Genomic DNA, 12,490 nt, shown 5'->3' on the forward strand with positions numbered 1-12,490 from the left:
GTAAATAGTCTTTATTAGATTGATAAGTACAAATTATGTAATATTTAAAAAAAATAAAAGAAACTTGGAAAAATAGTCATAGTAAATTAATAAATGTAGGCCTGTATAAAGCACACTACAATTTCCTGATTAGTAACAGCAACAAAAAATAGTGTATCCTGGTTTCTTACGCTGGTCAGTATTTCATATTAGTGATGCTACCCAACTAGGCTTTAATAAAAACCAGCTCTTTGTGTTTGGGATGAATAATAATTTATATGTGCTGTTGAAAAGTGTGTATCTCTGGCAAATCTGTTATTAATTCTGCTTGCTTTATGGGAAGTTAAACATGTTAGACCTCCTTAGGAATATTTGTAGAACTGATGGTGATGTGAGCTACATTTAGCATTACACATTACACCATCATTTCATTAATATACTTGGGTGGGGTGGGGTGGGGGTCTTACTGAAAGAGGTAACATACAGAGTGTGTGTGTGTAAGAGAGAGAGAGCGTGTGTGTGTGTAAGAGACAGTCAGAATGACTTGCAAACAAGACATGCAAATAAATGGACACTGTACTGTGTGTTTGTGTTGTTCTCAGTCACTAGGTACTGTTAACCATTGCCTGTTTTCCTGGGGTAGAAATAATATAATGCACACATGTGAAATCTCTTTGTCATTCATTACCAATGGGGAAACTCAACAATCTTTCCAAAACAAGATATGTGTCTTAACACTGTGAGCATTCTCAGTTGATGTACTTTCATAACAGTCCATTCTAATAGTTGCACACTGGCTCAGCGTTAGTGTGATCAGATGCAGAATATTTCAGTCCCTTGTCCAGGGTTTAGTTTGTAATTAGTTTGAACAGACTAAAGTTGTTCTTATATTTCTGTGATAATATTTCATGAAAGTATAAACTAAAATATACTGAAAATTATCGATTGATGACATTATCCGATGACTATGGCTCTGAAGAAAGTATCCAAGCCTTAAGCATCAAAGGGCTTTCACATAAACTGGACACATATGAGATCACACTATGGAAATCCTTCACTAACAATTCTGGACACTGGTATAAAGATGTCTCCTCTTCTGCATTACTAGCTACATGGTCAAATAAATTTTATATCTTCAATGACAACTGAAGTCAAATTATTATATGTTTTAAATATGGAATGTGTGTGGAGTTTGCATGTTCTCCCCGTGCCTCGGGGGTTTCCTCCGGGTACTCCGGTTTCCTCCCCCGGTCCAAAGACATGCATGGTAGGTTGATTGGCATCTCTGGAAAATTGTCCGTAGTGTGTGATTGTGTGAGTGAATGAGAGTGTGTGTGTGCCCTGTGATGGGTTGGCACTCCGTCCAGGTTGTATCCTGCCTTGATGCCCGATGACGCCTGAGATAGGCACAGGCTCCCCATGAATATAATTAGCCAGAATGTATGTTGTAAATATGAACTGATATGAACTGATATGAACTCTCTCTCTCTCTCTCTCTCTCTCTCTCTCTCTCTCTGTCTCTGTCTGTCCCTCGCTCTGTCTCTCTCTCTCTGTGTCTCTCTCTCTTTCTCTCTCTGTCCCTCTCTCTGTGTCTCTATCTATCTATCTATCTATCTATCTATCTATCTATCTATCTATCTCTCTCTCTCTCTCTCTCTCTCTCTCTCTCTCTCTCTCTCTCCGTCTCTGTCTGTGTCTCTCTCTTTCTATCTCTCTCTCTCTCTATCTATCTATCTATCTATCTATCTATCTATCTATCTATCTATCTCTCTCTCTCTCTCTCTCTCTGTCTCTGTCTGTCCCTCGCTCTGTCTCTCTCTCTGTGTCTCTCTCTCTTTCTCTCTCTGTCTCTCTCTCTGTGTCTCTATCTATCTATCTATCTATCTATCTATCTATCTATCTATCTATCTATCTATCTATCTATCTCTCTCTCTCTCTCTCTCCGTCTCTATCTGTGTCTCTATCTATCTATCTATCTATCTATCTATCTATCTATCTATCTATCTATCTATCTATCTATCTATCTATCTATCTCTCTCTCTCAATCTCTCTCTCTCTCTCTCTCTCAAATTTGTCCCACACAAACCTACTATTTGTCCCACATTTGTTCTGTTCCAATCTGGTCCTGCTAGTCTGCATACAATATTTGATGCTTCGGGGCTGTTTAATGGTAAAGTTTCCTTGATTCCTGTGTGAATTTACTGCACAGTGAATTGTACTTAGTACCAGTATAATTTAGCCCTAGACTCGTTAATGACCCCAAAATGGACAAATTAACCTCATTGCAGATAGATCAAATCATGTCCACCATTTTCAAAAAAGCTTGGCTGTTTTAATGATTTCATCAGTTTTATACAGTTTTATGTGATTTGTAGAGAATGAATCGGTTCTTGTTGAATCAGTTGAATCGGTTCGCAACCACCCAAGATTCGACGTGCTTTCTGCTGCACTTTATAGATGTTTCAGTAAAGCTCTGACTATCAGCACATAAGAAACGGATTGTAAAGGCCATAGACAGTAGCAGCAGTGACAGGGATATGACCGTTTTACAGCAGGAGTCGAAATCGTGTCCAATCACATAAACAAGCTTCGTATTCATTTTGATTCTCTGGAACGCATACTTCAAAAGATTCGGCTCAGTAAATCGAGTCCTATCTCGTGCTACTATAAAGGGCGCAGCGTCCTGCGTGGTGACGTCACGCAGCAGCAGCAGCAGCGGCGGCGGCGAGCGGCTCTGGGACCGGGACAGGGACAGGGATCAGGTACAGGGACGGACGCTAAGCTGGTGCTGGGGACGACCCGGAGGATAGTGATGCTCCTTTTTAATCCTTTCCGCAAGAAATCCATGACTGAGGACACCGAGCAGCACCCATGACGCCAAACGGAGCCGAAGGGCGGAACGAGGAGCGCGAGGATGGTGTACTGGCGCGTGGGTTTGGCGTGGAGCCGGTCGTGCGCGCTCGATCTCGGCCACAACAAAAGTTTCTTCCCCTTCGGTCTCTGTAGCTCGGACGAGCAGCTCTCGTTTTATGGCTACGTCATCGCGTACCCGCTGCAGGACTACGGCGGCATCATGGCGGCCCTGGGCACGGATTCGTGGTGGCGGAAGGCGCTGTACATCACCGGGGGCGCGCTGCTCGCCGCCGCTGCTTATTTACTGCACGAGCTGCTCGTCGTCAGGTTAGATACCCGGACGGGTTGCATGCATCACACGTCAGTGCAGTGTTTATGTGTAGATGGTCCCTCACGAATACACAATATTACGTAACCGGGAGAGAAGCGAATAGAGGGAGAGAACACGGTGATGGAGCTGTGGACGGTGTCCTTGTGTTCTGAGGAAGTAGTGAGTCACAGGAGTCTGAAAGGGTGGATGCTGCTAGAAATGATACGCGATACAGGAAGAGACAAATTCAGTAATCTAATGCACAGTTAATGCGTAGCTTTTATAGTTATCCTCCACCTTCCCACCCCTAAAGAACCCTGTGGTTTGCTCCGAGGAAGGGCAACATCTCTCCAATGGCTTCCCCGGAGCAAAATGTCTCCTGTTGTTGTTGTTGTGTCAGTGTGACCTTTTGCTGACCTTTACTGATGCCTTTACGAAAAGAATCTTTGATAGAAAATGTGTTCTGAAAAAATCTTGGCAATTTTTTGTGGAAGCAAAATATGATCAACGTTCGTGCATGCATGCGTCAACAAAATGGTATTTAGCCATAATGTTAGCATAAAATAGTGTAATATAATATAATATAATATAATATAATATAATATAATATAATATAATATAATATAATATAATATAATAAGCTTGGTGAGCTGTCATGAAATGAGCGAATAATGCTGCGCGTGCAGATTTCAGCACCACTTGCGATGGACAGCGACCTATTCATACCCTTTTATGTGTATGTAATGTGGAGAAGGAAGAACCAAAAATGGAAGGTGTGTGTTTGTTTACATAGCAACAAAACACTGGAACCAAACCAACAGCAAAGCTAATTGATATAATAACAGACACACGTTTTCTCCATGTATACTGCGGTCAGCACAAATCAATCAGAGGAAGAGAAAACCTTTAGGTGCAGATTAATAAAGAGATACACTATAAAGCCAAATGTATGTGTGATGGGTGATGATCACAGCCATCACCCATATACACTAAACGGTTTCCACAAAGCTGGAAGCACCAAATTGTATAGAAAGTCTTTGTTTACTGTAACATTACAGTTTCCCTTCTCTAGAATTAAGAGATTCAAACACTGTTCCAGCATGACGATGTCCCTGTGCACAAAGCCCCTGATCTCCATGAAGACATGGTGTGTTCATGTTGGAATGGAAGAGCTCGAGTGTCCTGCACAGAGCTCTGAGTCTGACTCAACCCCAGTGAACACCTTTAGGATGAACTGGAACACTGACTGTACCCCAGACCTCCTCACTCTTATAACTGTCTTATCATGTAGCTGAACGATTAATAATCCCCACACTAATCCAACATCTAGTTGAAACCTCACTAGAAGACTAGAGAATTTAAGGGGGATTATTCATTATTAACGTTATGTTTTGGACTGAGATGTTTAGCAAGCACATGTGGGTTTGATGGTCAAGTGCCCATCTGCTTTTAGCAATATAGTGTATGTACCTTTGAAAAGAATCATTATAGCTCATATCATATCATGTGAAGCAATATATTTCAAGGTCAGATAAAATTCCTATACATCAATTTAGTGTGTCCCTCAGTTTTGTTCATCACATGAATTTGACATTAACCACTATGCTGAGAAACATTATTTACCACTGAAAATTTTATGTTTCCATACAATCCAGCAAGCTACACTCTGATCTCCGATGACAGGCTATGAGGTAAATGATGTTCTACCCACGTACACTATGCACTCTAGTGTCTAGTGCATAAGTTTTAGAAGGTCTGTATCATCTCAAACGGAACACTAACATTTTTAAAAAAAAATCTGAAGTATAAGCCATTTTCCAGTCACATAATATGATGCCACTAGCATTAGCAGACTACTGTGAATTTTAGTGTTAAATTATTCATTCATTCATTCATTCATTCATTTTCTACCGCTTATCCGAACTACCTCGGGTCACGGGGAGCCTGTGCCTATCTCAGGCATCATCGGGCATCAAGGCAGGATACACCCTGGACGGAGTGCCAACCCATCACAGGGCACACACACACTCTCATTCACTCACGCAATCACACACTACGGACAATTTTCCAGAGATGCCAGTCAACCTACCATGCAACCTACCATACATGAGTACCCGGAGGAAACCCCCGAGGCACGGGGAGAACATGCAAACTCCACACACACAAGGTGGAGGTGGGAATCGAACCCCCAACCCTGGAGGTGTGAGGCGAACATGCTAACCACTAAGCCACCGTGCCCCCCAGTGTTAAATTAAATAGTGTTAAATAAACTGTTAAATAAAATCAAATTAATTACACAGCTTGAGCTAAATTTGTAAGATGTCTTGTCCACCGGCGTGTTGTCGGCCATCTTGGTAGCCCCACCTCTCGTCTGCTATGTAAGCAAAACTGTGTGTGTTGAGTACATGGAGTGTCTCTTGCTTTTTTGGGTTTAATATGTGTGTGTGTGTGTGTGTGTGTGTGTGTGTGTGTGTGTGTGATTGTTAACAGGCATGCATTATTCTGCTCTGGTGACTGGTGAGTTCTTGTGTAGGCTGTGGTTTGTTCTGGGAAATTAAGCTCTCTGTGGATGTGGCAGTAGACCTGACATGTTTGCATTTGACACTCACTCTTGCTCTAATGCTTGTCTTTAAATTCCACCTGTCTTCACCTGATGTGTTCCTCTTGACAAACAGGAAAGAGCAAGAACTGGATTCCAAAGACACCATCATCCTGCACCAATTTTCCAGGCCCAAGAACGGTGTTCCCAGCTTGTCCCCTTTTTGCCTCAAGATGGAGACTTACCTCCGAATGGTAGACCTGCCTTACCAGGTGCTTATGGATTCACAGTAATAACAAGAATGCTAAAAATGTTCAGAAACTGTTAGTCATCTCAAACATAAATTTCTCCCTTTTTTTTCTAGAACTACTTTGACGGGAAGCTTTCTCCTCAGGGGAAGATGCCGTGGATCGAATACAACCAGGAGCAGGTGAGCGGCTCTGAGTTCATTATTGACTTCCTGGAGGAGAAACTGGGAGTGAACCTGAACAGCAACCTGAGTCCTGAGGAGCGAGCCATGTCACGGGCCATCACCAAAATGGTGGAAGAACATTTCTACTGGTGAGAGCAAGTCTTCTTTTACCATTACTCAGCACGTCAAGTAGCATGAAAGGGAAAACAGCAGATAGAGCTCTCAATTCTACAGGGAATCAAATAAGCCTCCTGGACTTGAATATATCCTGTCTTAAACCACAAATCTATGATCTTATATCATCAGGAAGCAGCTTACTGAGCTGAGAAAATGTCCAGGATATTGCTTTTGAATTTAAAGTCACTTTAATGAGCCAGAAATAATGCAAGAGCACTTTGTTATGGGAGAGGAGAGATAAGAGGAGAGGAGGGGAGAGGAGAGGAGAGGAGAGTTAATCAACCTACCGTGCATGTCTTTGGACCGGGGGAGGAAACCGGAGTACCCGGAGGAAACCCCTGAGGCACGGGGAGAACATGCAAACTCGCCACACACAAGGCGGAGGAGAGGAGATTAAATGAGAGGAGAGGAGAGGAGAGGATATGAATTGAGATGAGATGAGAGGAGAGGAGATGAGAGGAGAGGAGATGAGAGGAGAGGAGATGAGACACTTTAACTGAAATGCAGTGAACACCGCAGGCATCATGAAAAGAAAGTCAGTGATCTGATTAATCAGTACAGAGAAACATCAGTAAGGATAGACTATAAAAGAGCATAATAATATGTATTACAGTGCTGTCATAAGTATTAACCCCTCCTGAACTTTTCCAAAAAGTTGTATTGTAATAATTTCCAACTGAAATGGACTTTAATACCATCTAATTTACACAATCTAATCTTTAAAGGCTTTAAAGGTACAACATATTTATTGTTACACAAAAGGTGTGATATAATGATATTATTGGCAAATATACACCTCCCTATTACACAGTCACAATATATTATATATATTTCTAAAAAGGATCATATTGAATTTTAAACATTTTAAACACGAAATGTTAAAATTGCTCATTTTCCGGTCTGAACGATTAATTCACAATATTTAAAAATTGTGATCAGAGAAAAATTCATATCAAACAAGCCCATGGTTATGGATGTGTGAGTATTTTTGCCTGTAGCACTAAAATAACACAGTAAAATGGTGAACATGTTGCTTTTAAAAATATCTGTGTGTGTTATAGGACAATAGCCTACTGTCAATGGGTTGATAACCTGGAGGAGACTAAGAAGATGCTGGCAGTGACTGGGCCACTGAGCGACCTGCTAAAGTGGATCCTGAGTCATGTTAATGGTGGCATTGTGAAGAGAGAGATGTATGGCCATGGCATTGGGCGCTTCACTAAAGAGGAAATCTACACGCTGATGGAAAAGGACATGCGCACCCTGGCTACTCTGCTCGGTCAGTGTGTGTGGACAATTAGATAAATCAGTACTGCAGCTTTTACTCAGTCTGAGTTTAACCCCAGATTATAGTTGTATTAAACCCTGCACTTAACTCCAGGTAGAAGAAGGTTTCACATGTGTTATTTTATAGTGAGGTTAGCATTGCTTTTTTTTTTTTACCAGGGTTATGAAACTCTGCTCTGAATCTTTTCCAGTGTTAACTCCACATTGTGTTGGTAAACGTGTACAGTGTGAAACAATGTGGTGTTATAATGTTACCACTAGATGTTTAGCAACAGAAACACAATCAGAAACTGAACAGCGGCACTGTGCCTCATAATCAGGTGAAAACCAGGGACACTGAACACAAACGGCTCAGTAGACAGAGTCAAGCGGCAAAACACTGACAAATAGCTGAAGTTGGGTATCAACAAACATCGAGCCAACTGCACAATAAACTTAAAAGAAAACAAAAAGTTCAGCTTGAGTACTGAACACCAAACCTTTTTTTCCTCAATGATGTGAAAACGTGAGACAAACACCGTTATGTAAAGCGCTCGCATGCTGTATTTATCCAGTCAGGGCTGTTGACTGTGCAAATATACAAATGAGAATTCATTGTTAACCCGGGTAAAGTATGAGCAGTGTGAAACCTCAGACAACATAAACCCGGGATTGTGTTTATCCAGATTTTACCTTCATCTTGCCAGTGGCTTTTTAATGTGTTGAGAGACAGCACACTTTAAACAAGATGGAAAAGAAACTTATCAATGTCAAACCCAGAGTGAGCTGATTCAGCACTAAAGACTAGTGTTTTTTGGCGAGCCTCAGATTAGTGTGTGATCAGGAACACACGCATTGCACAGAAACAAATCACATGGCAGGAACTGCAGCTTATAAAAAAGGTGCTATGGTCGTGAAAATCACATCCGTTATCAAAGTTAGAAATGATGCAGGAAGTGCTGATGATGCTGCAGAAGCCCTGACTTTCAGGATGCCTGTAACTGCGGCAAAAAAAAAAAAATTAAGCTAAATAAATATAAATTTAATAAAAATATCATAACTTCAGCAACATTGTCAATAATAAAGGTAATAATAATAATAATAATAATAATAATAATAATAATAACAATAATAATAATAATAATATAGGTACAGAGTAACGTCCTTGTGAATAATGTCCTGGTGAAAGCAACATGAAGTATGTGTGCGTGTGTGTGTGTGCGTGTGTGTGCGTGTGTGTGAGAGACACCATCTGGTGAGAAAAGTGTACTACACCTACTAGTAATTTTGCAACTTCATTAATACAGACGTAAATAGAGGTAATTATTTCTAGATAAATATTTATTTATTTATTTATTTAATATCCAAATAATCATCTACAGATCCATACAGCTATAGATTTATTTATTTGTTTGTTTGTTTATTTATTTATTTATATATTTTTTCCTCTCACTTATCTATTTGCCATGTGCAGGATTCTCCACAAGGGGGAGCTTATATTGAATAAGCGCTCTTTATGTGTGTATTACTGTGGAGATGAGCAAAGTGCTGTGTTATTAACATGTCATTTCTCTGTTTCAGGAGATAAAAAGTACATCATGGGCCCCAAAGTCTCCACGGTTGACGCTACAGTATTTGGTCACCTTGCCCAGGCCATGTGGACGTTGGCCGGCACGCGGCCGGAGCAACTCATTAAAGGTGAGCTTATTCACCGTCGTGCAGAAGGGCAGATCTCTTCATGCTGTGAGTGACAGTGAGAAGAGGGGAGTTGAGCAGCACTAACACAATGTTTTTAGAATAGCGTTCTGTGTTTTGGGGCTCAGCAAGCACAATATAGTCCAAAACACATTATTATATTACACTATTGTATAGCAAGGGTGATTAGTGACTACATAATACATAATAAACCACACCAGAGTGCTGTGAGACCTTATCGCCCCAAACTGTAGTATTAATTACTATGTAATCTTTTTTTACGTTACAGCCGGAGCTGCTGATATAGAAAACTAACACACAAATTCTGACTGGGAAATTCAGCCACGCTGTGGTGTAATTGGGTTTAACCCACAGGGGAGCTTGAGTCCCAATGAGAGCGCATGATGCGTATCAACCGAGGAACAGAAACGCTTCAGCAGCTGAATGCAAAACGGACACGTGTAACACATTCTGCTTTCTTCCTTTAGTGCTTCTTTTTGTCATTTGCCATTTGGACAAACAATATGCAGATTTAGATATTTTTATTTTTATTTAAAATGTAGTTAGACATTATTATTTATTTAAAATTTAGTTAGATATAGGGTTCGATATCCCTGTAGTCTGTATTAAGATCCTCCGTGTTCATGAGGTAGAGCAAACAAATGTACAACATTCGTCTCGTCCATGTGATCTTTCATTGATTTCACACCATTTATTTTATTTTTTTTCATATATCACTATTTCCTTCCTCCAGGAGCTATAAATAATATCAGGGTAAAGGGGGCCAGCTCACGTCACCTTACACCATACACCGCAGTTAGATATTCAGTTACCATGGTCACATTTGTGTATATGTTTGTGTGTTGTGTGTGTATGAAAAAGATAGATAGATTCCACAGATAGATTTGAATTGATTAAGGTTAGATGTTCCTTCCTTCCTTCCTTCCTTCCTTCCTTCCTTTCTTAAGGAAGACAATTAGATACATAAGGGACAGGTGTGCTAAGGTGGGAAGTAATAGACAAGGGTTAGGGGCAGACATGTGAACACAAAACGTAAACAAAGAACACATGTCAAAGTGTGGGCTAGATCCCGACACTCACTCCCTCCCTATCTGTTTCTTTCCTTTCCTTTCCTTTCCTTTCATTTCCTTTCCTTTCCTTTCCTTTTCATCCATACATTCTTCCTTCCTTCTTTCCTTCCTCCTTTTCTTTCCTTTCCTTTCCTTTCATCCACACATTCATCCTTCCTTCTTTCCTTCCTCCTTTTCTTTTCTTTCCTTTCCTTTCATCCATACATTCATCCTTCCTTCTTTCCTTCCTCCTTTTCTTTTCTTTCCTTTCCTTTCATCCATACATTCATCCTTCCTTCTTTCCTTTCCTTTCCTTTCCTTTCCTTTCCTTTCCTTTCCTTTCCTTTCCTTCCTTCCTTTTTCCTTCTTTCATTCCTTCCTTCATTCCTTCCTTCCTTCCTTCCTTCCTTACTTCCTTCCTTCCTTCCTTCCTTCCTTCCTTCCTTTTTCCTTCCTTCCTTCCTTCCTTCCTTCCTTCCTTCCTTCCTTCCTTCAGCTGCACTGAAGAGCATATATATTTGCTCAAGTGGCTCAAATGCTTAAATGTTACAGAATCACATCATAAATCCCAGCTTTACACCCCATATTTACAGATTTACAGACATGTATATCAGAGTTCAAAGATGTAATTAGCTTGATACAGTAGAGCCGCCCGAGCCTTTCAGACCATTGTGTCATCAACATACAGATCAAAATATAAACGAACAAAAAAATAAATACAGATAAAATATCTGCAGTCCACTTAATTATCGTGTGTAGGAAAACCGTCACATAGAATCCAGTCTTCCTACTTCCTCTTACTGCCTAACTTTGTCTTGACTGTCTACCAGCTCACTTTTTTTGCCTAGTGTTTGTTTTTTTGTGCTTGCTTCTGCATTTCTGTTCTCACCATCCTGCTCTCATTGATTTGGATTTGAACTCTAGTTCACTTGTGAACGCAGGTTTTATTTGAGCTTCATGAAGCAGAACAGAAAATCCTGCTTTATAACACGTAAAAGAAAAAAGACTGATAGGGAATCTGACCTTTCTTTTTATTTGTGTATAGTTTGATCAGTATCTCTATGCACTTACAGTGAGATCACTTGTGTCATCATCCCTGTAAATACAGTGGATATAAAAAGTTTACACCCCCTCCTGCTGATATGAGGTTTTTATGATGTAAATGAATTAAACCATGATAAATCATTTTAGAAACAATAGTATAGTTATTATAATAGTTATAGTTATATAGTATATTATATAGTAATAGTTATTTATATAGTTATTGTGAAAATCAATTTTTAGGGAAAGTAAATAAACAAATTAAAAGAATACAAACTGTATGGTACAGTAACCTGCTTGTGTACGTGTCCACGTTCCTAAACTAACACTTTAGTCTGACACACTAATAGTTTTTGATTTAAATACAATTCCACTGTAGGCTTTGAGCCATCGTTGGGCTAAAAGGTGAGATTGTTGAGATACCTGGTGAGATAAAAGGTGAGATACCTGACGGTGCACTACAACCAACCTTGATAAATGCCCCAGTTCTGACTGAAGAAAAACAGCCAAAAGCACGACGCTGCCACCACCATGCATCACTGTTGGTTTTGGTGATGTGCTTTTTAGCAGAAATTTAGCAATTAAGGAATGATTTACTCTTTTGTAAATGGTCTCTGCAGACCAGAACACATTTTTTCAGGTTGATCAGGTTGATTTCTACAGGGTTTCCTTCTAACCAGCCTACCCCATTGCACAGACTGCTAAGAGATTGTTGTCACGTGCAGAGTAATCTGTACATGTCAGATATTCCCGCGGCTCCTTTAAAGTTGCCTCGGGTCTCTTTGGTAAGTTTTTATCTTGTTCTTTTTATACATTTTGGAGCATTGTGCTGTTCATGGTGATGTCACTGTGGTGCTCTGTTTTCTTTATTTGTCTTGAACAAGAGATTTAACGTGATTGGTTCATACTGAACACAGCCACATCTCCCATTATTTTTTCCTATTTGTACCTAAAAAGTTTCTGATTGTTTTTCCACTTGGTTTTAATCTCACATTGAAGTTGGAAGAAGTTCTTGCGCTATTTAATTATGGCGAGTTTCACACTTTTTCATCACAAAACCTGCCATTTTAACCGGCAACTTTTGATTTTTATTATACATCTTATTTACCTGTCATACTATATGTTTGAACTAGCCAAGCTCGCTAGTG

General features: G+C 40.1%; 1 protein-coding gene across 1 annotated transcript in view; it reads left to right on the forward strand.

The window, feature by feature from the left end:
• Nucleotides 1–2,727: 2,727 nt before the first annotated feature.
• The window catches only part of faxca (failed axon connections homolog, metaxin like GST domain containing a), a 13,725-nt gene continuing 3,962 nt past the window's right edge, over nt 2,728–12,490 (forward strand). Inside the window, exons 1-5 of the mRNA XM_060889862.1 lie at nt 2,728–3,159; nt 5,818–5,953; nt 6,046–6,242; nt 7,332–7,549; nt 9,118–9,234. Coding sequence (XP_060745845.1) covers nt 2,894–3,159; nt 5,818–5,953; nt 6,046–6,242; nt 7,332–7,549; nt 9,118–9,234 — 934 coding nt within the window. The 5' untranslated portion in view covers nt 2,728–2,893. The remainder of the gene's footprint in view (nt 3,160–5,817; nt 5,954–6,045; nt 6,243–7,331; nt 7,550–9,117; nt 9,235–12,490) is intronic.

Source organism: Tachysurus vachellii, chromosome 16 (genome assembly GCF_030014155.1).
Source record: "Tachysurus vachellii isolate PV-2020 chromosome 16, HZAU_Pvac_v1, whole genome shotgun sequence".
NCBI lineage: Eukaryota > Metazoa > Chordata > Actinopteri > Siluriformes > Bagridae > Tachysurus > Tachysurus vachellii.